A 26,306-nucleotide genomic window follows, 5' to 3' on the forward strand; every position below is an offset into this window, starting at 1 on the left:
TTATGGCGCACTCGACAAAGATGCACAAACTAAACTAGAACTAGAAGCAATATAAAAAAAACGATTCGATTGATTGATTGTAGGATATTTTTTACAATTGAACGGGCCTTGTCCCTTATATAGGGGTTGGTCTTGCCCTCTACGGGCCCTCCTCCACGTCCAACTTGGGATAGAAACTAAAGGAAACCCGAAACATGTCTTCCCAAGCAAAGAAAACTCGAGACCCGATAAAACTGATTCGGGCTCGGACTCTGTCGGTCAGACCGGCCACATGCCAGCGGTCTGACCGGCCTATACACGGCAGTCAGCCGGCCTCCAAAAGGAAACATCGGTAGATTTTTAAACTTTGGCAATTTTCCCTATTTCGACTTTACGTGCCAAATTCAGGTGTACACACAATCTCTCAAGCAGGATAGGCTTAGGCTGTCCTGTCCCCGTAAGCCATCACTGAACGCTGAAAACAATAGAACACGACATTTGTGAAATGATTGCTTTAACATCTTTTCTTTGGATAACATGTCGCACATTGTGTTTGGGATGCGTCCTTTTGCTTTCAACACCCCCTCCTTGAAATGCTAAAAATAATTTTGGTAATAGGCTAAGGGAGGTGTCTAGATTTATTTAAAAACTGATTTTATTTAGAAGTAGTGTCTTATATTGATCAATTTGGTGTTGTTGCCATAATATAGTTGTCAACAATAAAAAATTGTTTAACCTCATATAGGTTATCTTCGTATATTTCAGTTAGCTGCATTCTTGATCCTTGATGATTTCATAGGAGTAGTAGGATACTATGTATAGTAGAACTACAGTTTTGAATTTGGTAGCCACGGGTCTTTTGTTACCGTTTAGATGACGTAGTTCATATAGAATATTATTTTAGATTCTATGTTTTTTTATTAGATATTCAGTTGGATATCATCATGAGGAAGCTGAGAGTTGTCCCATAACATGGAGTTTTTTTTAATTTATCTTGTTTTTACCGTGTGTCTATTAACAGATAATTTCTTCGTCCCAAAATATAAACACATCCTCTACTAAATATCTACTCCCTCTATTCTATAAAAAACTAACTTCTAGATATAAACTTGGATATACATATGTTCAGATTCATCCCTAAAAGTTATCATTTTAGACATAGGGTGTATATTTTAGGACGAAAGCAATACCAAGATGAATCATTTTCATTATTAAAAAAATGAACTGATTGTTTTTTTTCAGCAGCGAGCAATAGCAGGGAAGGAGACATTTTTCACCTGCCTAGTGCCCTTAGAGCAGGTACATAGCAGGTCTAATAGCCTGCTTACCTAATATTTTAACATATACTGATAGAGAGAGAAAAATCAGAGAGAGCAAATGGGACGACAATCTAGTCGCCGGCTCAAGCACGAGCGCCTAGGCACTCTGGCCCCCTGCAGTTCGGGACAACCAATAGAGAATCAGAACTTGAACATGCAGAAATTACCAATACCTGACAGGATATCTTAGTTAAAGCATGAGTGTAGTCAATTGTTATATCTACCATCGTGGTTTAGTTATCTCTTAAATGATTATACTGAATTTTGGAGCCAGCAGTTAACTCTACTATTGAATTTGCTCTTACCGCATTCCTCGATTCTCCAACCCAACGGCTCTCGCATTCATACACTACTGTTGCAGCTGTCAGCCTCAGTCCGATGACAAAGCAGCGACAACCTTTTTTTACCAAATTATCTCCTCTCCACTGCTACACTCCACTCCACTAGCTCGCCATTTGAGAAGCTTCGAGCTCACACAGATCCCAGTTACTAGTGGTACTGGAGTACCTCACTCTCACCACACTCCCTTCGTCCCTTTCTCCTCTCTCACCAACTCAAAGCTCTCGCCGAATCCCACCCAAAGATCCAAACCCTTTTCCATCCAAGAACGCGAGAATCCACCCACCCACCCCGCCGACGCCCGGCGATGGGCGCCTTCGCGGCGGCGCTGCTGGCCCTCCTGCTGGCCGCGATGGCCGCGCCCCCGGCGGAGGCGGCGGTCGGGGTGAACTGGGGCACCCTGTCGTCCCACCGCGTCCCGCCGCCGGTGGTGGTGGACCTGCTCCGCGCCAACCGGATCGGGAAGGTCAAGCTCTTCGACGCCGACCCGGCCGTGCTGCGCGCGCTCGCCGGCAGCGGCCTCCAGGTCATGGTCGGCGTCACCAACGCCGAGCTCGCCGCCGTCGCGGGATCCCCCGCCGCCGCCGACGCCTGGGTCGCGCAGAACGTCTCGCGCTACGTCGGCCGCGGCGGCGTCGACATCCGGTGAGTGCCTCCCGCCGCTTCAGTCTTGATTCTGAGATCTCCTGCAGTGACTCTCTGTAGATCAAGGTACTTATCACTGTTCCTTTTTGTGGTTTGGGTGGCCAATGTAGGATTCTTTGCATTTAGTTTGGTTACAAATTGTTGGATTTGATTTGGGCGTAGTTCCTGGATCTCTTTAGCTTTACTTAAATGTACATTCGCTTTGCTTTAGACTATTTTGATCGCTTTATGTCGAAGATCTCATTCACCTTTTTGTACACATGAAGATTGGTGACAACTTTTTTGCCTTCAATAATTACATTGAAACTTCGATTTGGTATTGGGTGGAAATCTGCATCATCTTGATTTGATTTAGTTGTAATTGCCTATTTTTATCTTAGAAATATCAATAGTATATCGGTTTGTTATTGGCAATGTCATTTTGGAATTGGCTATTACTACATTTTATCTCATTTAGTTATGTGCTGTTGAGTAATTACCCTATGAATTTTATACAGATACATTGCCGTGGGAAATGAGCCGTTCTTGACGAGCTACCAGGGTCAATTCCAGTCATATGTTATTCCAGCAATGACAAACATTCAGCAATCGCTGGTGAAGGCTAATCTTGCTAGCTATGTGAAGCTTGTTGTCCCATGCAATGCTGATGCTTATCAGAGTGCTTCTCTCCCATCACAAGGAGTTTTTAGGACTGAACTGACTCAGATAATGACCCAGCTCGCCGCTTTTCTCAGTTCTAGTGGAGCGCCATTTGTGGTCAATATATACCCTTTTCTCAGTCTTTATCAGAGCTCTGACTTTCCACAAGATTATGCCTTCTTCGAGGGATCTACTCACCCGGTTGTAGATGGTCCTAACACATACTACAATGCTTTTGATGGCAACTTTGACACATTAGTTGCTGCGCTGGGTAAAATTGGATATGGACAGCTACCGATTGCAATTGGTGAAGTTGGCTGGCCAACTGAAGGAGCACCGAGTGCAAACTTAACTGCAGCAAGGGCATTCAACCAAGGTCTTATGAATCGTGTTATGAACAACAAAGGAACTCCGCTTCGTCCTGGTGTACCTCCAGCTGATGTCTATCTTTTCAGCCTTTTTGATGAAGAGCAAAAGAGCATACTACCTGGAAACTTTGAGAGACACTGGGGGATCTTCTCATTTGATGGACAAGCCAAGTACCCATTGAATCTTGGTTTAGGGAATCCGGTACTTAAGAATGCTAGAGAGGTGCCATATCTTCCATCACGGTGGTGCATCGCAAACCCTGCCCAGAATCTTGATAATGTTGCAAATCACTTAAAGCTTGCTTGCTCTATGGCTGATTGTACCACACTCGACTATGGAGGTTCCTGCTATGGCATTGGAGAGAAGGCCAACGTTTCTTATGCTTTCAACAGCTACTATCAGCAACAGAAGCAGGATGCTAAGAGTTGCGATTTCGATGGGAATGGGATGATAACTTACCTTGATCCATCCATGGGCGAGTGTCGCTTTCTTGTTGGAATTGATGATAGTAAAAGCTCTGCAGTTTCCTCCTGTGGCTGCGGTTGTGGGGTTTGTTGTGGGGTGTGGGTTCTATTTTTCTGGGTGTTCATGTACCTTAGAATGATGGGTTCTGTCTGACGTCGAAAATGATCTGTTAGGACACATCGGCATACTTTCTGTGGCCTTGTGTTATAGAAGGTATTCTTCTAGTAGATTTAGGAAACCACGGCATTCTAGCCATATATGAAAATTAGATTGTGTGAGATTAGGAAAAGAGATTCTAGCCATATATATATGAAAGTTGATTTGTGCTGAAATTTCTCCTGATTCTGAAGAAACATGTTTTTGCCAGCAATTTACAATTTAACAGATCTTAGTTTTTTTGGGTGTTCATGTACCTTCGAATGATATGTTCAGCCTGATGTCGAAAATGATCTGTTGAACATACCAGAATGATATGTTGTCCTTGTGAATATAAAGTATATTGTATTATTGACTTCTAGTTTTAGGAAAATATTGCATTCTAGCCATATATGAAGAATTGAAGATTAGATTGTTGTGTCGTGCATTAAAATTGACCTGGTGGTGAAATTTCTCATTTGTGTATTTGCCACCAGTTTAAAGGAAAATATTGCATTCTTGCAGCCTTAAGCTCTTGATGTAAGGTGTTTCATTGGTGCATATCAGTGTAGATGTTCACTGAAGAGCAGCTGAGTACAACATTATTCCAGTAGACTTTATTTCATATTTCATATTACTGACTAACAAGCCTGAGGCATTTTTTTTTCCATTCAGCGCGACGATGGCGGTGGAGTAGGAGGGCAGCAGTTTTCGCCACAGTAGGCATGGCCACAGGTCACCTTTGGATGCTGCACCAGCCAGCAGCACCTGCAAGCTGAAAAGAAATGTTTCCAAGATGAAGCTCATAAAATGGACATGACATGATGCTAACATGCCAACAGCAGAGGAGCATGACTCTCTACTGCCAGCTTGCAATATTACCACAAAAGAATCAAACTTCCAATGAAGAGAGCATCTAACTGACATTATGATTGACATGTTTATATTTCTGGAACACTTATAGAAAAAAAATCCAATAGATGAATAAACAGGAAATTTCCTAATATATGACATACGCAGCGATGCAGTGGCGGTGGTGATGAAGAGTGCAAGCAGCATGAGCCAGGACACAAGGGCAAGAACAGTGTTCCTCCTCATGTTTCTTTCTTGTTCTCTCCTCTCTTGATGCTTCAGAATGCAGAGCTTTCAGGAGATCTCTAAGCAAATATGGCAGTGATCTGCGGTGTATATATATTGTAAAGGATGACCGAGTTAGCATTTGTAAGTGATGTGCCATACCTGAAATTTGTTGATAAGATGTAGCCGCTTTGCTGGACTTGGACTGGTCCATTGTAGATGTTGGACTGCAGATATCAAGTTTTGTCTGTGTCGGTGTGGACTCCTGCGTTGTCATTTTTCGAAATTTTTTCGGTTTTAAATTTTTTTTTAAATATTTACAGAAATAATCTATCGGCCAAAAAAAATACAAAAATAGACCCTGCCGCCCACCTCTGGGGCGGTAAGCTGACGTGGCAAACGGGGGAGGAACGGGCGGTGACGGAGGGAGGGTTTTTTTCAGGAAAACCTTTGTCGCCCTCTGGTGGGGCGGTAAGGGGCCCGAATGCAAAAAAGCTAGTCGGGGCCGGCCATTTTGCAGGCGGCCCCTTGCCGCCCTCTGGCCGGGCGGCAGGCCTCGCTGCCTATAAAAGGCTTGCCGCCCAGCCCCCAGCCCTTATTCCTCCCTCCTCAATTCCAATGAAAAAAAAAAGAAGAGAGGGGAGGAGAAGACAAGAAGGGGCGAAGCCTGCCGGATTCTGACGCCGATTTCAGGTAATATTCACAGATCCTATATGTGACTATTGAGTTAAATAGTGTGTATTTTTTAAAAATTTGTTTGAATAAATGCATTATATTTTTAGGGTTTTAGTTGTACTAATCTAGAAGTGCGTATTGTAGATATCGGTAACTACGTAGATCTGCTAGTTTGGAATAAATACATTACCGTTGCATTGGCTTACACAAGAAGATATTACGTTGTAGATGTTTATTGCATGAAAGAGTAATATGATCTAGTTATTTCGTTGACAGATATGTCAAACAAACAAATATTCCAAGTTTAGTATGGACCAGGAAACGTCCGTTACGGGTCAACTGGGGTAGATCTGTCAGATTTTATTGTATCAGAAAGGGGAATTGATAGATCGGCTGAGAGGAGTGTATCTTCTATAAAAGGATGGTTAATGAGGGGCTTGAGAGTTGATCCACAGACAAGTGACATAACAATCAATGTTATAGTAAGTCGGGCAACTGAGGGTTTTTATTGGGAACTAATGCCAGTTCAAAACTCTCGAGTGTGGAGATGGTATTTGGAAAATGCATTGCAACGCGGATGGCCTCTAGCTTTGGTTCCGTTTGTTCACCCGAAGGATCCAGGTGTGCAGATGAACATGGATGATGGCGAGGGACCAAGTGCTGAAGTAAATGAGACTTCTGTGGAGGAGGTCAACGCACGAGAGGATGGGGACGTAGTAGCTCCAGTGGGCATTCAACCAGGTGGAGTGGCCGACGAGGGGGAGACTGTCGGTGCCATTGTGGATGAAATGGAGAGGGAGGATTCTGACAATGAGCGTGTAGAGGAAGGTGATTCGTCAGATGATGAGACGGATATTAATCCAGCAGAATGGGCTAGTGAGGATTTTTCTGGGCTGATCGTCTCTGAAGAGGATAGGGTGAGATGGGAGTACAAAGAAAATGAGGTTATTCAGGGAGCGATTTATAGTAGAGCAGAAGATATGAAGGAGGCGGTAAAACATTTTGCAGTGTCACTTCATAGAGAGTTTTGGGTTGCCAAGTCAAACCGGTCGCAATATGAAGTTCGGTGTGTTAAGGAAAAAGATGGTTGTCCCTGGAGAGTGCACGTGTATAAGGGGAAATGGAAGGATTATTGGACAGTGTCAGTCGTTACCAAGCATACATGTTTTCTACCTAGTGTTCAGAAATACCACAGGAACATTACATGTGCATTTGTTGCATCTGAGATGTATGCGCATGTCATCGATAATCTCACATATGAACCAAGGTCAATAATCCGACACATCGAAGAGATATACAAGTATACTATTAGCTATGCCAAGGCCTGGAGGGCCAAACAGAAAATAATAGAGATGAGATTTGGAACTTACGAAGCCTCGTATGACAATTTGCCACGCCTGCTTGGTGTTATCGAGGAAAGAAACCCTGGGAGCTCTTACGAAGTGAAGAAATTCCCCTCAATTGAACATCCTGGCAAGAGTGTGCTGCAAAGGGCGTTCTTAGCTCTACATGCATGCAAGATGGCATTCATGAACTGTCGTCCTGTTCTCTGCATTGATGGGACATTCTTGACAGGAAAGTATCGGGGCCAGATACTAACAACAATAGGGGTAGATGGGAACAATCAGGTATTGCCCTTGGCATTTGCTTTTGTTGAGAGTGAGAATACCGATAGCTGGTACTGGTTCCTGAAATTGGTTAAAACAAAAGTTGTTGGTATGAGGCCAAATGTGTGCCTGATACATGATAGGCACGCTGGCATTCTGCGAGCGATAGAAGAGTTGCAGTTTAGGAGTATGGAACGAGGATACCCCGGTGTTTGGGAAGATGTACAGAGTAGGTGGTGCATGCGTCATATGGGAGCTAATTTCTTCAAGCAATTCAAGAACAAGGAGCTCATGAACATGTTCAAGAGGCTGTGCAATCAGAACCAGGAGAAAAAATTCAATGAGCTTTGGAAGAGATTAGATGAGTTGACAGCCAAATGCAGTGATCAGCGTGCAGCGGCTCCATCGACCGCCGTTGCTGACCCTCCTCAAGCTCTTGGACCTTTCCCAACGGATAGTTCAACATTGGTTAGAAGAACTGGATTGGAGATTCGGAAATTTTCTCAGTGGATTCTGCATGAACCAAAAGAGAAATGGGCCAAGGCGTATGACACAGGTGGTGCTAGATATGGAATAATGACAACAAATTTGGCAGAAGTTTACAACTGGGTGATGCGCGGTGTCCGTGGACTGCCACTAGTTGGCATAGTGGAATTCATTTTACATGGGACATGCAGGTATTTTAGGGATCGGTTCCAGGCAGTTCTTCCTTCTATGCCAAATAACAACATTTTGTTTGGAACTTTCATGCAGAAAAAGCTAGAGGAGTTGCGTAAAAAGGCCATGAAACATCGAGCTCTAGTGCAAGGTACCCAACAGCACAGGTTTGAGATACTATGTCAAGATAAGGCAGGCAGGGGTATCTACCGCAACAGAGTGAAGCAGGAGTGTGTTCTCAAAGCCGACGGCACATGTCATTGCTCTTGTGCAAAGCCGAAGCTGCTCCACAGGCCATGCACCCATGTCATTGCTGCCGCAGCGGAGTGTGGCATACCAGATGCAGTATATGTGTCACAGTACTTCAGTAAGCAAGCAATATATCATACATGGAGCGGCGAGATTTTATAGGTTCGGCATAGCTGGGGAGTTCACAGAGACTAACGATGAAGTACTCAATATTCCTGACCCATCAAAGCTCCGAGGCAAGGCTGGAAGGAGGAGGACTCGTCGCATCCGCAATGATATGGACGAGTCGGAGGCTGGCAGGGTGAAGCGTTGCAGCAAATGCGATGAACATGGGCACACCTACAAGCATTGTCCTAAAGACAAGGAGAAACCAAATGCGGCGGAGGCAGGACTATCAGGATCAGCAGCAGATGGAGCTCGCCCTACGGGTGAAGGCACTACCTCCTCTCGACCACGTCCTAGGCGTCGTCGTGCCACGTCTGGATACGTGGTGTAGTTCTTATGTTCTATGTTGGCATGTGGCTTTGCTTGTAATTCGTTTCGAACTTATCGATGTGTTTATGTTTCGTCGTGTAATGTCAGACTTCGGCATGTCATGTCTTTTGGTCTCGTGATGTAACGTCGGACTAAGGCGCCTAACGTCTTTAGGTATGCTGATGTATGTCGGACTTCGACACGTAATGTTTTGTTATATTATCGAGCTCTACATATATGTTAAATTGCATGTCATCGGAGTGTACCATTAGTAACGTTTGCTATATTTAAATAGCCTGTACTCTTGTTGTACATAATTATTCTCATGATTTTATTACTATTTCATAATTTTGCAAGTTATCTTTTGTTTTACATTACTACTTTCTGAATTGTTCTAACATGAAACAATATATTTTTCAGAGATGGCACATTAGGATACACCTCAGTTGTTGGACCCGGCGATAGATCACCGATACCGGTCTCACCTTACTGCAGTGCAGGGGGCTCAGCTTGGGACGTTCCGGGCTCGGACGTGCGGTGAGCTACTCACGGTTCACGACTCCTTTGTCGAGAGGTACGAACGGTGTATTACTATAAGTTAGTTGCGCTGTAATATTTTTTATAATGACATATTAATTTGTTATTGCAGGCTGCGTGAGGCCGGCCTCCTACCGATGTGTCGGCTGGTGGAGGCTGCCGCCGGCGACGCGGACTCGGTCAGACGATGGACTATGGACAGGTCCCTCCTAGCAGCTTTGGTCGACCGATGGAGGCCAGAGACGCACACTTTTCACTTGCCGTGCGGTGAGGTAGCCCCTACCCTACAGGACGTATCGTACTTGTTGGGGCTACCGCTCGCGGGAGAGGCTGTTGGGCCAGTGACCACGGCTGTGGACTGGCAGGACGATCTGACGGCACGTTTCGCACTAGTACAGCGCGCACCGCACCTCCCGCTCGAGCCGTTGGCACACCACCGCAACACCGGACCTACGAAGAGGTGGCTGCTTCAGTTCACCGTGAGTGTTTTTGTACCGAAATGACAAGTGTATTACATATTTAGTCCACAGTTAAGGTGCCTAACTTTTTATCGACGGCTTGCAGGTCGAGCAGCTACAGGCGGAGGCCGACGAGTACTCCTACACCCGCTGTTTGGAGGCGTACTTGCTCTGGCTTTTTCGCCGGGTGATGTTCTGTGGCGGTCACGGGCACGCGGTCGACAAGGGACTCGTGCACTACGCCAGGAGCATCGCCGACGCCGCGGTAGGCGAGGTGCCTCAGTGGAGCTGGGGTTCCGCGTTGTTGGCGGCTCTGTACCGTGCACTTTGTGAGGCTTGCACGAAGACGGATCCCAACGCGACCTTTGGTGGGTTCCCTCTCTTTCTATCTGGGCAGCTGAGAGGATTGCGATCGGCCGCCCTGAGGTGGACCAGCACGCGTACGAGGAGTCACTGTACGAGGAGCGACCAGAGGTCGACTACCCTACGATGGGTACTCTGTGGTGCCGTCGTCAGGTACGTTGCATCGATCTTATCGTATTGTTAAGTTAATTGCTAAGTTCATTGTACATCACATCGATCGTCTCGTATTGCAGCGCCGATGGGCTCACATCCAGGTTAGGCGGTCGTATCCTTAGTTTGTTATGGAGTTCGACCGCCTTCTGCCGACTGACGTCGTGTGGGAGCCCTACAGTGCCGCGGCTACCCAGGCTCGTGCGCCGTTGGGCCTGTCCACACTCTGCACCAGGGACCAAGCGTACTAGATGACTACGGTTCCGATGGTTTTCGACATCTGCGTTGAGCCTCACGCTCCTTTCCGCGTGATGCGGCAGTTCGGCTTCCGTCAGCCCTTTCCAGTACCGTTTCCGACCACCGTCCCAGCTGCTATTCACCGGTAAGATCTTTCACTACGCTTTCCGTTGTTGCATTAAAATCTACCTGTTCACAATAATTTGTAACATATGTCGATTCACACTAATATTACACATTAATTCGCAGGTACTCGCGCAAGGGTCAACAGTCAGCCGGCGACTGGCCCGCCAAGTTGGCGACTTTTGTTGAGGACTGGTTGCTCGCAACCGAGGAGGTCGTGGACCACGAGGGAGAGCCACACACTGAGGAGGCGTACCAGGCCTACCTACGCTGGTACCAGCCACGCACCCGTACTAGGGTCACCTTCGCTCCCTTGGAGCAGCAGCCCCACGTTGCGAGCACTAGAGACCTCTACGCCAGGCACCACGACCAGGACTTCGCTCGTGCTGTGAGTACCCTGCATAGCACCATTCCTTTATGTTTTCATGTCTTTCTCTTCGTCAAATTTTACGAATATTTACGAACAAATTAACCATGCAGGTCGACGACATCAACCGGGTCGTCGTTGACGGTTCAACGACGATCCAACGTTTAGGCGCGGGGATTCCGGTACCCGTAGAGGAGCACCTGACGACGTACACGTGGATGGTGGAGTCGATGCGCTCGATTCTCCGAGTGCTCACCTGTCGTGCAGACGATGTTGCTCGGGTAGACGCAGCTGTACAGCAACCACCCGTACCGACCGGTCCCCGTCCAGCTGCACACGTTCCTAGGCCGACTCCCCCTTCGCACGGAGGTAAGTATTTTTATTACTATTTCTGTACATGCCTCGCACATATAATTGAGCCGTTTCACTTGCCGATTGCTTCAGGGTTTCGTGCACCGTTCAGCACCCCGCCTTCCTCGGCTAGGCCTTCTGTTGTGCCCCCCACAAGTACTTAAAAAAACAACATTACTTCGACAATCAATTTACATGCATTTTATGTCTTAGCTTACAAGGGCCCCGTTGTCGATGTGTAGGTTTCGCCCAGTTCGCTATGACGCAGGCCGCCCACTTCTCCCAGGCTGCAAGTTCAGCGTCTCAGGCAGCTGCGTCGACCTCGCACTCAGCGCAGTTCTAGCAGTACACCGGGACTTCATCACAAGCAGCCGGCACGTCGAGTCAGGGTCCACCACTGGACCATGCTGGGACCTCGTCGGACCGCTTGCTGCCTTCCACCTTGCTCTTCGACATCACTGACATCAACTTCGCTTCAGGCTCGACAGAGGACGTCATCAGCCCCTCACAGCTGGGAGGCGCACCGCCGGTGCAGACGCAGGACCAGGCGCAGGCCACTCCTCCGCGGGACACTCGTGCTACCCGTGCTGTGCCACCGGATCGTTTCACCTACTCCCAGGACCACGTACTAGCACAGGCCTGGAGGACCAAGCGTGGTCGCGGCACGGGGCAGGGCTAGTAGAGCAGTCTTCTCTTTGTTTATTTGCTTCAGTTTCTAGTACTGTATGCTTGTGTAATGACTACGTTGTTGTTATATGTGCACGATACCTTTCGGCGCATGCACGATACCTTTCGGTGCATGCACGACTACTTTCTGCCGCACCGATGCAGCCTCCTTTATTCGCGTGCGATACGAGTATTTGCCCGCCATTTGGCGCATACGACCAATGTAACTTTCGGCACCGATCAGGCATGTAACTTTCGGCGCCAATCAGGCGTACCCACCATACCCCACCACGTTCACATGTCAGGGGTATCACTCGATTTTTTTGCGCCTATATAAGTCGCCTTAACGAGTGAGGCCTCACAATCTTTCAGAACTCAGTCACATTCAGTACTCTCTTCCCCACTTGCTTCATTACAAATCCGACCGGCTTTCGTCAATGGCTAGACGCCGGGGTGTTGAGGATCCAAACTGGCGTAGCGATCCTTGTGTATACCTACTACCACCTTGGTGCCAGCGTCCTCTCTGCCTATGTGGTGATCGATGCCAACTAATGGCTTCGAGGAATCCTGATATTCGAGGAAGGAGCTTTTTTAGGTGCCCTAACTATGACCGTGAGGTATTTTATTATTTGCATATGCTTATTCATTCCGTATGGGCAATCGCTTTATTCTTCGTAACACTACTCTATTCGGCAGACCCGCACTACGGCTTGCGCATACATCGAGTGGGTCGATACAGAAAATCCCGTTCTCGACCTAACCACTTGTTTACAAGAAGGTCGCTGGTATTTCGCATCCGAAAGTACTGAGCAATACTTACAGAGAAAAGCGGCTTATGAATGACAATGTCGTGAACAACAGAGCGACTGGCGGGTGCTAACTACGGCACTCCCTCCATGGAAAGCCCGTCCAAGATGCAGGTGTGGTGATCGTTGTCAGGTTCTTCGTTCCATAAATCCTACAACATTGGGTCGAAGGTTTTTTGTTTGTCCAAATATTCTTGACGACAATTTCATGGTAAGAATATTTTGATTACATGAATCCTTATTTTCTCACAACATTTACTAACTTTGCTTGCTTTACATCTATTCTTTCCTCCCAGGAACCACTAAGGAGATGTCAATACAGAGAATGGATAGACACCAGAAGGGTTCTAACTCCACCTAGCCGTGTTGTGCAGCTTGAACTACCAGAGCAATACAGGGTTATTAAAGCGCAGTTTGAGAGAGGAGAGGGATCCTCACGTAGGGGTTAGCTATTATCGGACAACTTGGCATATTGAAATTTCTACTGTCATGCTTCCTTGTCCCATTACTACATCGTCGTTGTGTTCAACTATTGCACTACCTCCCTCCTAGTTCGAATCTAATATCATCTATGTAACCGCAATGCAAATAGTTGTATCATGTTCAAATTGTACTACTATTTCTTCATGTTACATAATTCTCCTTGTTTAAGTCCATATAATGTTTCTACGACCCAGACTGTGATAGGCCTATATAAATTATCCGAGTACTAATACGTCGAATAAGGTACAAAATAATACCTCACTTAACATATGAAATTGCGCAACAACCAACTTCAATACATTTTTATAACAATATTAACAAGTTTTACCAATAAATACTTCTTTATTTATTATTAACATAACATAGAAAAATCTTTTGGCTGTACTTTTTATATCTGGGTCCCTTGCCGCCCTCTATTGGGGCGGCAAGGGACCCAGATGAAAAAAGTACGGCCGCAAGCTCTTTATGGGCGGCCAACATTGCAATTAGCCCATGGGCGGCAAGGGTCTAATCGCAATTTTGGCCGACGGCGGTAGACGGCACGGTCGACCCACCGTCTGCCACGTCAGCCTGCCGCCCACCATTGGGGCGGCAGGGGCTATTTCTGTAATTTTTTTTGGTCGATAGATTATTTCTGTAAAAATTTAAAAAAATCTAAAAACGAAAAAAATTTCGTCATTTTTCACAATTTCTTTCCTGCTTACGAGCAGATCTTTTGAATCCAAGATCCTGTGTTTCAGGATTTCTATCTATGCTCTTCGCAGTGAATTTACCACCCCACTAACCCTATTTGTTTACCAATTACTCCTGCGTCTACTTTAAAATTACAAAAATAGTTCTTCCATATATTGTTTCTGTCTTATTTCATCTTAAAATATAATTTAGTGACGGATTGTTCTTTAACCTCACAATTAATTTGTTTTAAATAATACTTTTTTTTCCTCGAAAAAGTACATAAGAAAAAAAAAAGGAGGGGAGTCAAGAAACTCTCCTACAAGAGGGTTATAAACACAACAATCAACCAGAAACTAGAAAAGGAAATTACGTCCAGGACCAAGCAAACTTTATGGTAAAAAACTAATAAAACCCTTATCCCGCCAAACACGGCCTCATCCCTAATATCCTGCACAAGAGCAATATCAGGCGAGGTCCCCTCAAAGGCATGACTATTTCTATATTTTTAGATAATATAGCATGCATGTAATTCATCCATAGTAAAGTATGGATATTTAGCTAGTACTTATAAGATGTTGTAACTTGCTAATCTGACCGTACTTAAGTTGGTGATAAGGTAATGATCTGTGAGCTCAAAAGTGATAGGCCAGCAACTGTGATGCACACAAAAGTGCTCGCTAATTATGGGAGCAATCTAGCAAGTGTAAACCAGGGCAGTACCTGGTTTTGCTAACTCGCATGCTGTGCCGGCGCGCACGCCCGGCCCACAAGACCCACGCGCGCGCGTGAAATTTTTTTTTTCTATAACCATTCTCTAACGCCGGTTTTTTCCTTTTTTTTTTCTTCCGCGTTTTTTCTTTTGGTGTTTCTTTTGCTTTTTTTGCGCTTTTTTTAATCTTTTAGCACACGTGTTTTTTTAAATGTTTTGAGTTGAAAGTTTTTAAATATTGACTTGAAAATTTTCAGTTTGGCCTCGAAATTTTCAAATCTCAAGTGAAAATTTTCGAATCTGAGTTGAAAGTTTTTAAAATTTTCAAATCTGGACTTGAAAGTTTTCAAATCTCGAGTTAAAAATTTTCAAATCTCAAGTTGAAAGTTTTCAAAATTTTCAAATCCGGACTTGAAAGTTTTCAAATCTCGAGTTGAAAATTTTCAAATCTCAAGTTAAAAGTTTTCAAAATTTTCAAATCCGGACTTGAAAGTTTTCAAATTTCGAATTGAAAGTTTTCGAATCTGAGTTGAAAGTTTTCAAAATTTGACTTTAAAATTTAAAACTTAAATTAAAAGTTTTAGAATCTAACTTAAATTTTTTTCAATTTTTTAGTAAAAATATCTCTCAGAAAATCTTCAGAATCTTTCCTAATTACTACTAGTATCATTAGTGTTAAGTGTTAACTAATAGATTAATAGATAATAGATGTAGTTAAACCTTAAGGGGGAGGTGCTCGCTAGCAGCGCGCATGCGCTAGCTAGGAGCCCCCGGCAGTACCTAGGAATTTGAGGCTCCAGTGTGAAATACAATTTGTGGGAATAAATTAGTGGTGGAGCCCTACATAAGTCGAAAGAAGATTTTTCAAATGAATGATAGAAAAATATTATTTCATGATGTAGTTATTCTTTCTTTTACTAAACGAAAAATGAGAAGCCTTTAATGCCCAGAATGCACATTCTACCCAAATCAACGAATGAATAGAATAAAAAAATTAAAGAAAAGGAACGAGATGCCTTTAAATATATCAAAACACATTTGCATAGATTAAAATATAAAAAATTTGGGACCTAGCACTTGTGTAAACAAGTACTACCTCCATCCCAAAATAGAGTTTTAGGCTTGGACATGGATATTAAGGCCCTGTTTAGATCCTGCAAAATGGCAAAATAGAGTTTTAGGCTTGGACATGGATATTAAGGCCCTGTTTAGATCCTGCAAAATGGCAAAAGTTTTGCCATTTTGTAGCACTTTTTGTCATTTTGGATCAAACATTAGTAGCAAAAAGTTGACAATTTGGCATTTGGCATTTGCTAGTCCATAGTAGCAAATTGTGCCAAAAAGTGCTTTGGGACCACTCCCTCTCTCTTTCTCTCTCTCACTTTAGTGCTAGAATGGCAAAACTTTAACATGCATCTAAATGCCAAAACTTTTGTCACCAAAACTTTTGCCATTCCAAATGGATCTAAACATGCCCTAAGAAAATATGTGTTGTATTAAATGGCAAAAAGTTGTGATTGTTTTACAAGAGAAAGTTGGTGGACAATTTAAATGGTGAAATGATGTGATTGGTTGAAAATGAAATGTGGGTGAAGTTATTATATTTTGAACAAAATTTGAATGCCATAGGTTGTTATATTTTGGATAGAGGGAGTATGTCATATGCCTTTGAGGGTAGAGCAAGCAAGATTCATTGATATGAAAAAACACAACAATGCCAGGTGAAACTTCACTTTGGGGAAAAAAAGAGAAAGTAAGTAAGAAAGAAACTCTTAATCTACAGGATCATACAAGTGAACGTAGTACCATTTTCATTTTGGATAGAAGTCTTACTTTGAGAATCTCAGAACTACACAATTTTCCAACCTGTGAAAGGCTATTCAGCCATCACAATTCACAATGTAGCTATAAATGGACCTGATATTAGAAAACATTTTTCGTTTGAAGGCAACACATATGCTTGCAATTTAGTATATATACATTGATCATACATCAAATGGAAGTTAAGAAGTATATCAGCGTCTGCCTGCTATATCAGCGGCTTACAAAAATATGAGCACCGAACAACTCATTGCACATCAAAAAAATGAGGGAAAAAAAATCATATCAGCGGTTGCCTGCTATATCCATTTTTTTTTAGGTAATGAATTCAAACTCGGTCAGCATGGTTATACATGGCCAAAAGCCTGCTATATTCATTTATTAACAGCTTCTAGCTAGCTGACTAAAGAAAGTCGCAGCATCTATCACTTATACTAGTCAGTACAGCATTTTGTAATGGAGGTCTATCTTCGAGCAGTAATGTACTGTAACTGGTCACATTTGTTTCAGTGAATGCCACGCCTTAGGTTACCCGTATAAGTAGAACAACCATGATGAACATACAGGTCATTACAAAAAGCAGAAACCACTGGAAACAAGTTGTTTTGGAGGTTAACGAAGACACCTCCACAGCTTGTGCATTTGCACGGTCAGTGCCTGCCAAGCTATATGCCACAGCCCTTTCAGTTGAATCAAGTATCTGCAACAACAGTAAGTGGACAATTTTTATATGCTTTCAGCAAGCAAAAGGAGTTCATTCACACTCAAGGGGTTATCGAAGTTTCAATCCTTTAATGATCATATTTTTTTGATTTTTTTTGTGTAAGATCCTTTTACACCAGAACATGACAATTTGTTTAATCAAACCATGTTATCAGCTGTCATTTATTGAACTTAACCTATATACAAGTCCAGAAGTCCTACATGTGATCCAAATATTGTCAACATAAAATGGAATTTTTTTTATTCAATTGGTTGCCCCTTATTACATACTAAATATTAGAGTGGACGCTGAAGAGAATATGCATGAATGATAGAAATAGTTGGAGGGGGTGGTACATGATTGGGTCTCTGACATATAGGTGCACATGTTAAAGAGTATTTATTTCACTTATCGAGCAGTAAATTGGGAAAGTGATACAAGAATGTACGTAATTCAGTTCCCAATGTTTTCCCCAAAGATGCGTGAAGCTAAGGTAGTTTCACATTTTCTTGATTAAAAACACCTAAACTGTTGCTCTAAATTGATGCAGCATTATCACTTATCAGCTGGTGGGAATTAATTAAAGTCTACAAGGTCTTTGGGAACAACATCAAAATTCAGTTACATAACACTAATATTTCAAAATTAGAACAGCGTTCACACAAGGAAGTTCATATTGTTTTTATAGCTTGCTTAATACAAATAAGTTGGTGTATCATGGAATTGTCATTCAGGAATAGTTATAGTAGTGGTAAAAAGAGTTGAATGTTTGCCAAGTTATAACCAGCAGAAGAGCTAACTCACATAAGAGTATCAAGTACCAACAAAAAAATAAGTCTACCTTCTCTGTTGCTTGCACAGACTGGTTCATCATAAGACTGCTATCCTTCAGCTGGCGTGCTAATTCAACAATCTCATCAGTCAAATCTTCTTGCAGATTCCTGCAAAGACAATGAAACCAATAAAAGTACAATCAGTATAAAAGAACAATCAGTATATTCATTGATTTAAGTAAATCCCTCACGGCAGGTGCTTAGCAAGAAATAAAGAGAAAAGATAACCTTAGTTTGTGCGACCAGCTAAAAGGACTGAAAATGGTTACTGGTAATTCGTAAGGAGAAATTAGTAATTCTGAACATACCTATATTTCTCTATGTTTGCCTGGGCTGCTTCATCTAATCTAAGAGGTTCTGCAACATTTCTTTCTTTTGCATTGGTAGGTTGTTCAATCTCTTGCAGAGCTCTGCTTAACCATAATAATAAGATTAATTACCAAAAAATGAATGAGCTCCATGACCAATTTAGTGCAAGGAAAGGTACAGAATTAACTAACGTCAATCGCCTCCTCAATCCAGGGGATAAGGCTATTGGACTTCTAATTTGTTCCCCTTCAAGGTAACTTTCTTCTTTTCTGATGGCTTCAACAGCATTTTCGTAACCAGGCTAAACCAGCATAAACATAGTTAGAGAAAGTGCCTGCATACACGCTATATGATTATAATAGCATTTTGCATTCAGGTAACTGAGGACCTAGGACTACATTTATACAGGGTAAATAAACAGAAAATAATTTAACCACTTATGTTGGAACTGGAATCAAAACAGGAGAGATTGAACAGAAAACATAAAGTTGACAATGTTTTGCATGTGAGCAGTTGTGTTTGATTAGGATAATTTGTAAAAAAAAAAAAAATCTAGGCCATTGTAAACATAACTAAGAGAACTTATAGTCTAGTCTATTTATACATAGTACATCAAATGGTCAGAAGTAGAAAAGATACAGGTTGGTACAATATATAGTAATGAAGACACTGTTTAAATTGAACCCAAAAGAAAGAACAGAGTAAAATCTACTAGTTTCTCAAAAAGAGGAATTGAACAACAAAATACATACCACTAGAGAAGCAAGCCTTGCGGCAAGTTCCTCAATCCTCTCTGAATACTCATTTAGCCTTCCTTTTGCAATACTGAATCAAGAGGAAGTTGTCCATGAATGAAGATGTAACAGTTATACAAATACAAGAAGATAGTAGAGGTAAACATATGGAGGAATGAGTCTTCCAGCAAATTTCATAGGAAATTAATCTGTAAAAAACATATTATGAATTGAAAGGAAGAAACAAAAATATGAAACTCTAGATATTGGTACAAGAAGCTTGCCTTGCAGAAAGAGTATGAAAAATCCAGTAAACCAAAAAGTAATATCTAATTTATAAACTAAGTATTATTTAAAGGCTGCACCGGAAAAATGATTCTCCATATATATGTATTATATTTTAATTAGGTATTCATGATTAAAACTGGTCCATATCACTATTCCTGCAATTAGTCTTACATGAATTATCTGTATGAGGAACCATTGGCTACATTATATCGCTTCATTCAACAGTTCTAGAAAGATGAATAAATGATAATTTTGAAATAACTTGTATATCATTGTAAGAAGCCAAAATTGGTCATTTTTTTTAAAAAAAATTAGGAAGTTCCTTAGTACCTTCAACTATGTCCAGTCTAGTAATAAGAAATCATGACCTCCGAATGATAAAAGAAATAAATTATGTCCATTTTCACTAGAAAGTCTCCAGCTAAATGTGATGTTTTGACTTTTCAATCAGCCCAATTAGTAAACAACAACTGTAGTCATTTTTTTAGCAATAATAACATGAGTTTACCACTATCTTTCCACGTTACCCTTTTTCAAGAATATTTAATTATGACGCTCCAAACATGTATTGCTGGTAGACAACTAGCTATCCACTGCTTCTTTTTTGTTCCTGTGTGATTCAGTCCTCAGACGCAGCAATCCAAAGTACTGACGACTAAATCTGACTAAATGGTCTGTCTAGTGCCAGCAATACTAACATTGGCACCAACTAACACAAGCCTACTAGTAGATTGTAGGCTACGCCATTCTATTTTATTATTCCAAAATGTTACCAGTTGAACATTATGATAAAAGCAAATTAGCAGGTACCTTGATATCCCTTCTGACGTATTTTCCGCTGCCAGCTTCTCCAACAGTTCCCTCGATGTGGTGACATACTGCGATTGAAGGTTGCACATGCTAAGAGGAAAACGGAATTGAACTTTATAATCTAAAACGTGAAATGCAGTTGTCCCACAGAGAGCACCAAATCATGTCTCGAATGTTACACATGAACTAAATAGGATCCAACAAAAGCTGGCAGATCACCGATTCAATTAGCAAATGGTAAAACAGCAAAAGATTAGTTTATATTCTTTTTCCTCTAAAACTGGTTGCACGTTATTCAGAATACACCATTCTCATCAAACTGAAATCTGAGTGCAGACCAAAATTAGGGGGCGAAATCCACTAGGACAATAAAACTGCTAGGATTCCGAGATACAGCTATACTTACATGAATGAGTTTAGCCTGGTTCTGCTGCCGCGGAGCCGAGTCAAGCAACCGCAGCAGATTCACTTCAGTCTTACTGATGCCCATTGTGGGATATCTGATCAAACACGGTACCAACAATAGAAGCATAACCACAATTGCATTAACTTCATTTCCAGAAATATGAACGCGAAATCGCAATTCATGAATCTCCTGATTCCAGATAAACAGAAGAAACTATGAACGGCCTTTCTCCGAATGGAGAGGGGGAAAATTGTACTACAAACTACCTTAGCGCACGCGTCCAATCCGATGGACAATTCGTATGAAAATGAAACAAGATCCAATCGACGGGTCGAGATACAAGAATCCGAGGCGGGGACAATTGAACGGAGAATCGTATTGCAAGGGGAAAAGAAAAAGATTGCAAGATTCAAGTGGTAGAAAGGTTCAAGGGGACACCTCCTCCGCTTGTTGGCGTCGGGCACGGACTACCAAAGGAAGCGGTTCTGGCCGGTCGCGGATGTCGCTCACGGGTGGCCGTTGCCGGCTGGCCGACCGGACGGACGGACGGACGGCGGCGGCGGCGGCGGCGGCGGAGAAGACGCGTACGCCTCGTCGGCGTCGCCGCCACGAAGGGAGCACAGCGGTTTGGGTGCTGGGCCTGATGGGCCGAGAAGGCAACTAAGAACCGTCCGATGAGATTGGACGGTGGATAGGGCAGAAACTGTAGAAATTGCCATGTAGGGACTATTCGTGTGATTGTTAGCCAAAGTATGTGAGAAAAATTCACATATATATAATTATTGAAAAATGTGAATCATAGCTTCTCTAAAGAAAACCATAGCAAATAGTCCATTCAACTCCAATTCATGATGTGCGACTATAAATTACAAAACATTGTCTAAATAAGAGTTACTTTTTTATAATGGAATTGATTCTGGCCTTTACTAAACTACAACCAATTATTACAGAATTGCTGGATGAATAAGTAAAAAAAATACAAAATTATAACTTGGTTAGAAACAATAAAACCGCTAAGAAAACCACCCTTAAAAATATAGATCTCCATGCATGGTTGGCTAGAGTGTGTATAACCGAGCTGGTTCTTGTCTTCCTCAAAGCAGAAAAGCATAATCTTTTAAATGAATAGTCGATACTTGTATTATAATTAAATTTTGTACCTATCACCATTATCATATGGCGTCAAACCAAAGCGGAAGAAATAATGGAGATTAGCTGAACTGTATATCAGTCATTAGTCCAGATTTTACCACCACCAAACGAATCCGATCCGATGAAGACACCACAAGGATATCACAATAATAGGGAACCTCCAATACAACGCCTTCAAGAAGGCTGCGACATCTTGAATATCACTATCTCTAGGTTTTCAATGAGAGAGTCCATCCTATGGCACGGATGCAAAGGATATTGTGACATCACCTCCAGGAAGATGTCTGTTGTCCACAGAAGTAACTGATATCTATCTTCGGAGGCAACCGACAACAGACTCGGTGGGTAGCGACAACAGATGCCGGAGGCTGAGCAAGGGGACATGCCCGAGGAAGCTGCGGCCAAGGACGGATCCGGCAACCTACATCGCCAACCGTGATGCTAAGGCACCACCTCCCGTCACCGTGCAGCCAACCATTGACGAGGGAGCCTGCACCAGTGATCGTCACATGTCGCGCCTTGTTAGATCCATGTTGGCTCCTTACCTTGCCTCGTTGCCACGCTTTCCTGGCTTTCGCTTGCTCACGGGGCAACGTCCTCACCAGATCCACGCCACCTCCGCCTTCCTCCATGCTACAGCCTCTCTGTTGCACCATTGAGAGAGGAGCCGCATCGCCTTGCCAACCTGCCTTGTCATTGCTGACCAAGAATTGTCACGACGCCCCAATTTTATTTCTGGATTAAAAACCATTAAATAATGCAGTCTAGAATTTATATTAAAAGTCAAAGTACTTTAGGGTCGGGAATATCAGTGTAATTGTAATAGTACAAAGTTCTTTTAATCAATTAAGTAAATGAAAAAACCAATTAAAATCATCCCCTTCTCCTTGGGCCATTTCGGGCCCAAGTCTGCTCTTCGTTCCTCGATCTTCGCGGGTCCAGCGAGCTTCTCCTCTTCATGGATCAGCTCTCCTTCCTCTCCTTGGTCTGCCCATCTACTCTCTGCTGAGGCCTATTCGCCTCCTCTCTCTCGCGAAGTCCACTTCACCTCCCTTCTCCCTTCAGCCGCCAATAGGTAGGGCCCACCTATCAGGGTCATCCCCTGCCTCAGGCCAGTCAGCTGCAACCGCTTCCACCCCACATCGCCGCCTCTACTGTGTGCCTCCCAGATCCCGCATGTGTGTGGACCTGAGTCCCTACACGCTCCCGCGCCCACACCCCCTCTCTTCCCATGAAATCCGGTGGGATCAAACCCTACTTCTCCCCACCTTGTCGACCCACTCCTTCACCACCAGTTCTCGCCTCGTCCCGGCTCCCATTCACCCTCTCGAGGCTATAAAGCTCATTCCTTGAGCTTCCTCTCCCATTTTCCCTAGTATCCCGAGCCCACCATGCCCCGAAACCACCGCCTCACTGCACCACCCTAGCGCCATCGCTCGCCGCCGTGCTCTGACCTAGCGTTGCCACGGCTAGTGCCGTCGCCGCACCATGCCACCATTGCCATAAGCTTCGCTGCTTTGCGTAGCGCCTCGGCCACTGCTCCTCTTCCACTGCTATACTTGGGTGATAATTTGACTAGATTGTGTATATTCTTAGCCATGCTTAATTACCACTAGTTCATCTAATGGGATAATCACACTACTTACATTTAGTATCTTGACGAGCTGCAAGCTCGAGACATCTAGCCATGCTTTATTGGTCATAACTATCCACCTAAAATATATGGTTTAATGTTGGGTTGTGGGTGCATGATTTTGTTTGTCACGAACACACGCGCCCATGGCAATAAAGGACGTTCACGTGAAACCCTATAAGACTTACCATGCTTACCACAAGAAAGCATGGGCAATTGCTGAACTTCTAGTATAGCTTTTCCCTTTCCGATGTACCCAAGTAAGGGTGGGTGTGATGAAGTTTGGATGGACTGGGCAGCGGTCTATGCGGCTTCCGGATTCATTGTAGCACAAGAGGGGATTGCCCACCTTGGTTTTAAAGGTACGGGTGAAACCTGCAATGTGGTGCACTTGGTTAGGGGAGTTATGCGAAGGGACTTGTTGCAATCACTCGCATGGTGACATGCCTGCGGAAGCACGGTGACATGCCGGTGGATTGCGTCTTGTGGGTATAGTTGTACACTTCTAGCCAGAGTAAAACTATTCGAATGGACATGCTTGCGGTTATGGGCGATCGACCAGCTTCACCATGTTTAGTCTCACTCTATTATTTAACTTGACTTAATGAATTGGTATAGTTCAGGTGGTTGGCTGGACCTGTTTATCGTGGTGTAGCATTGTTAAGTGGACATTAATCTTGTCTTAATTAATTAACTGTTTTATTGTTTTCAACTACAAATGTTTACAACTGCATTCAAGCAAATAGCCACAAACCCTCCTTTGTCTCCTCTTGCATGCCTACATCATTAGCGTGGCTTGCTGAGTAAGTTGGTTGTACTCAGTCTTGCTATTATTCTTCCTTTTTAGAATTGGTAGAAAAACCAAGACTTATACCCCAGTCGAGTTTTACCTATGAAGTGGAGTTGAAGCCTGCTAGGATCGTATTTTTCTGTTGTTGCTTTCTTTTCAGCGTGGGAACTAAGTGTCTCTTCCGTAAGTATTTACGTTTTATTTATGTTCTGATCTGTATATTAATATTTCTGAACATAAATTTATACACAAAATAGTCTGAAAATTTGGTTAAATTTTGGATTCACAACATTATAATTCAATGCTATTCACCTATATGTAGCCATGCCATTATAATGTTACACGTATTCAATATTTGCCATTACTTGCTATTTCGATGCAATTCTAAATTTTTTACCAAATTTCTTAATCTCTTTAAATTAAAAATACAAAAAGATAACTACTAGTTTCTCGTCTTCATAACAAAATGAAATTTCCAGTTTTGAAAAACAAATTTTCTAATTGCTGCAAACGCATTTTCTGTTTTATAGTTCTAATAAAAAAGAAAATCCAATCATTTAGAAACCCATCATTAATTGATGCACATTGCTGACTTCCTGCTGCCTACTAAATTGGACCTAGTGCTACTCCACCAAACCAAAGCATAGAGCCAAACATGGCTTGGCTGGCTATGGACATATCACTATCTAGCACTACCATGCCATGTCCTCACAGAGTCAAACTCTACTCCTTTCATCATTGTCTCTTGTGTCACATGGATATACACTTTCGATGGAAATTCCAACATTGCGGTCGCATGATCTTGTCGTCCATCTTATCGTCCACTCCCTTTTCCAAATTTTGCATGTGATACACTGGATTGGAATCTGTTGCTCCATATAAATAAGTGACTCTGAGAGTAGCAAAGCCAAAGCAACTTCACACACACAGTGTACTGATCAACACTTCTGGAAGTGGAGCAAGGTTGAGTTACCTGTGAGACAGTAATGAAGAGGAACACCATCCTTGCTCTCTTCATCTGGGCCATGGCTATGGTGATCTTCGCCACGGCAATGCCGGCCAAGGCAAGGATGGAGGGGATCCATCCTCAAGGTTAGTTTGGTCATTTTACCCTTGTTCCATAGCATATTGTAGTATATTTTTAAGCTAAATCAAACTTTTCTTCATACCTGTGACACTAGTATAGCATATCCCATGGGTGTCGGTTGGGAATCTCGTATAGGTGCCAAATTTTTAAGAGGTTGTGCTAGTTTTTAATTTTAGATCCACAAGAGTGGACGAGAGAGCATGAAAAGTCTCACATGTATTGGTTTTTAGGCCGTCCCTGTTATGGGTTTTGGAGTAGTGGACTAGTGGCAATACATGCAAAATTTTCCTTTATACATACACAGATGAGAAGATTTCACTCTTCTTGTTTATTTGGAAGTAATCATTGATTTTTCTTGTGCAATGAAATGATCGCAGGATGCAGATGCTGCTATTTCAGACTTAGGCCGATGATCCAGTGTGCCAAGGCTTGCTGTGGCTCTGACGATGAGAACTGCTGCCTTGTGAACAACTAGTTCATCTCGGGAATAAATAAACCGAGTCGGTCTTGGACCTTTGCTTAATTTCCTTGTGTTTCAACGATCTCGCTGAAGAATGCAGTTATATATATGAAATAAAATCCAGCTCTTGCTGTTCATACCTAAATGTGTGTGTCCTCATTTCCAAATCTATTGTGTGCGGTCAGCACCTTGAATAATACTGCATCTTATTAACTGCGTACCACTGCCACCAGTAGGTTATTTGTAAAAGATGTAGACATAAATATCCATGCTACATATATTCTACAGTTCTATTCATGTTGGCCTAGTTGAAGCAACCTTGACATTTGGCACTTTTAAAAACACATAATACGAAAACTTCAACTAAATATATGTATATACTCCCTCCATAAAAAAAAAACGAATATAACGCATTACAGTACAATAAATCTATACAGATATATGTCCAGATTTATAATAGTAGGATATGTCACATCTAGTATTAGATTGGTATTTTTTAATGTAACAGAGGGAGTAGACCCCGTCCTCATCATTAGTCCTGAAGACCTTGACAGTACTACACAAGGAGCCCTTGGACTAGCAGTCAAAACCCGCGGGGGCTGACCGCGCGTCCGACATGAGGCTTGTGGGAAGAATATGTGAGAGAAAATAGGATACCCGATAATATCTGAGTTCGAACCCGAATTCGTAAAAGAATGTGGGCTAGAATACGGGAAGAGTTGTATC

The 26,306-nt window shown here is 42.9% G+C and overlaps 3 protein-coding genes across 4 annotated transcripts; 1 reads left to right on the forward strand and 2 right to left on the reverse strand.

Annotated features, from left to right (window-relative positions):
- Window positions 1–1,728: 1,728 nt before the first annotated feature.
- On the forward strand, window positions 1,729–5,243 carry LOC4346582 (glucan endo-1,3-beta-glucosidase 5). 2 transcript variants are annotated; one of them, XR_003238678.2, is made up of 3 exons: window positions 1,729–2,282; window positions 2,780–3,968; window positions 4,566–5,243. XR_003238678.2 is itself a non-coding variant. In XM_015796018.3 (2 exons), the coding sequence occupies exons 1-2, from the start codon at window positions 1,945–1,947 to the stop codon at window positions 3,906–3,908; spliced, it is 1,467 nt and encodes a 488-aa protein (XP_015651504.1). In that variant the 5' UTR covers window positions 1,729–1,944; the 3' UTR covers window positions 3,909–4,087. The 2 variants fall into 2 exon arrangements, 1 of the variants encoding a protein (XP_015651504.1); XM_015796018.3 differs by lacking the exon at window positions 4,566–5,243 and having other exon boundaries at window positions 2,780–4,087.
- LOC112936468 (uncharacterized) lies at window positions 4,493–5,053 on the reverse strand. The gene is made up of 2 exons (XM_026020497.2): window positions 4,907–5,053; window positions 4,493–4,665 (listed from the first exon to the last, which is right to left on the reverse strand). The coding sequence occupies exons 1-2, from the start codon at window positions 4,986–4,988 to the stop codon at window positions 4,562–4,564; spliced, it is 186 nt and encodes a 61-aa protein (XP_025876282.1). The 5' UTR covers window positions 4,989–5,053; the 3' UTR covers window positions 4,493–4,561.
- An 11,268-nt stretch (window positions 5,244–16,511) lies between the features above and the next one.
- Window positions 16,512–21,091, reverse strand: LOC4346583 (uncharacterized). Its single transcript, XM_015795942.3, has 8 exons — window positions 20,897–21,091; window positions 20,459–20,552; window positions 20,053–20,120; window positions 18,973–19,045; window positions 18,412–18,521; window positions 18,220–18,321; window positions 17,920–18,019; window positions 16,512–17,075 (listed from the first exon to the last, which is right to left on the reverse strand). Exons 2-8 carry the CDS (start codon window positions 20,540–20,542, stop codon window positions 16,899–16,901), a joined length of 714 nt encoding a protein of 237 aa, XP_015651428.1. The 5' UTR covers window positions 20,543–20,552; window positions 20,897–21,091; the 3' UTR covers window positions 16,512–16,898.
- Window positions 21,092–26,306: the final 5,215 nt, after the last annotated feature.

Source organism: Oryza sativa, chromosome 9 (assembly GCF_034140825.1).
Source record: "Oryza sativa Japonica Group chromosome 9, ASM3414082v1".
Taxonomy (NCBI): domain Eukaryota; kingdom Viridiplantae; phylum Streptophyta; class Magnoliopsida; order Poales; family Poaceae; genus Oryza; species Oryza sativa.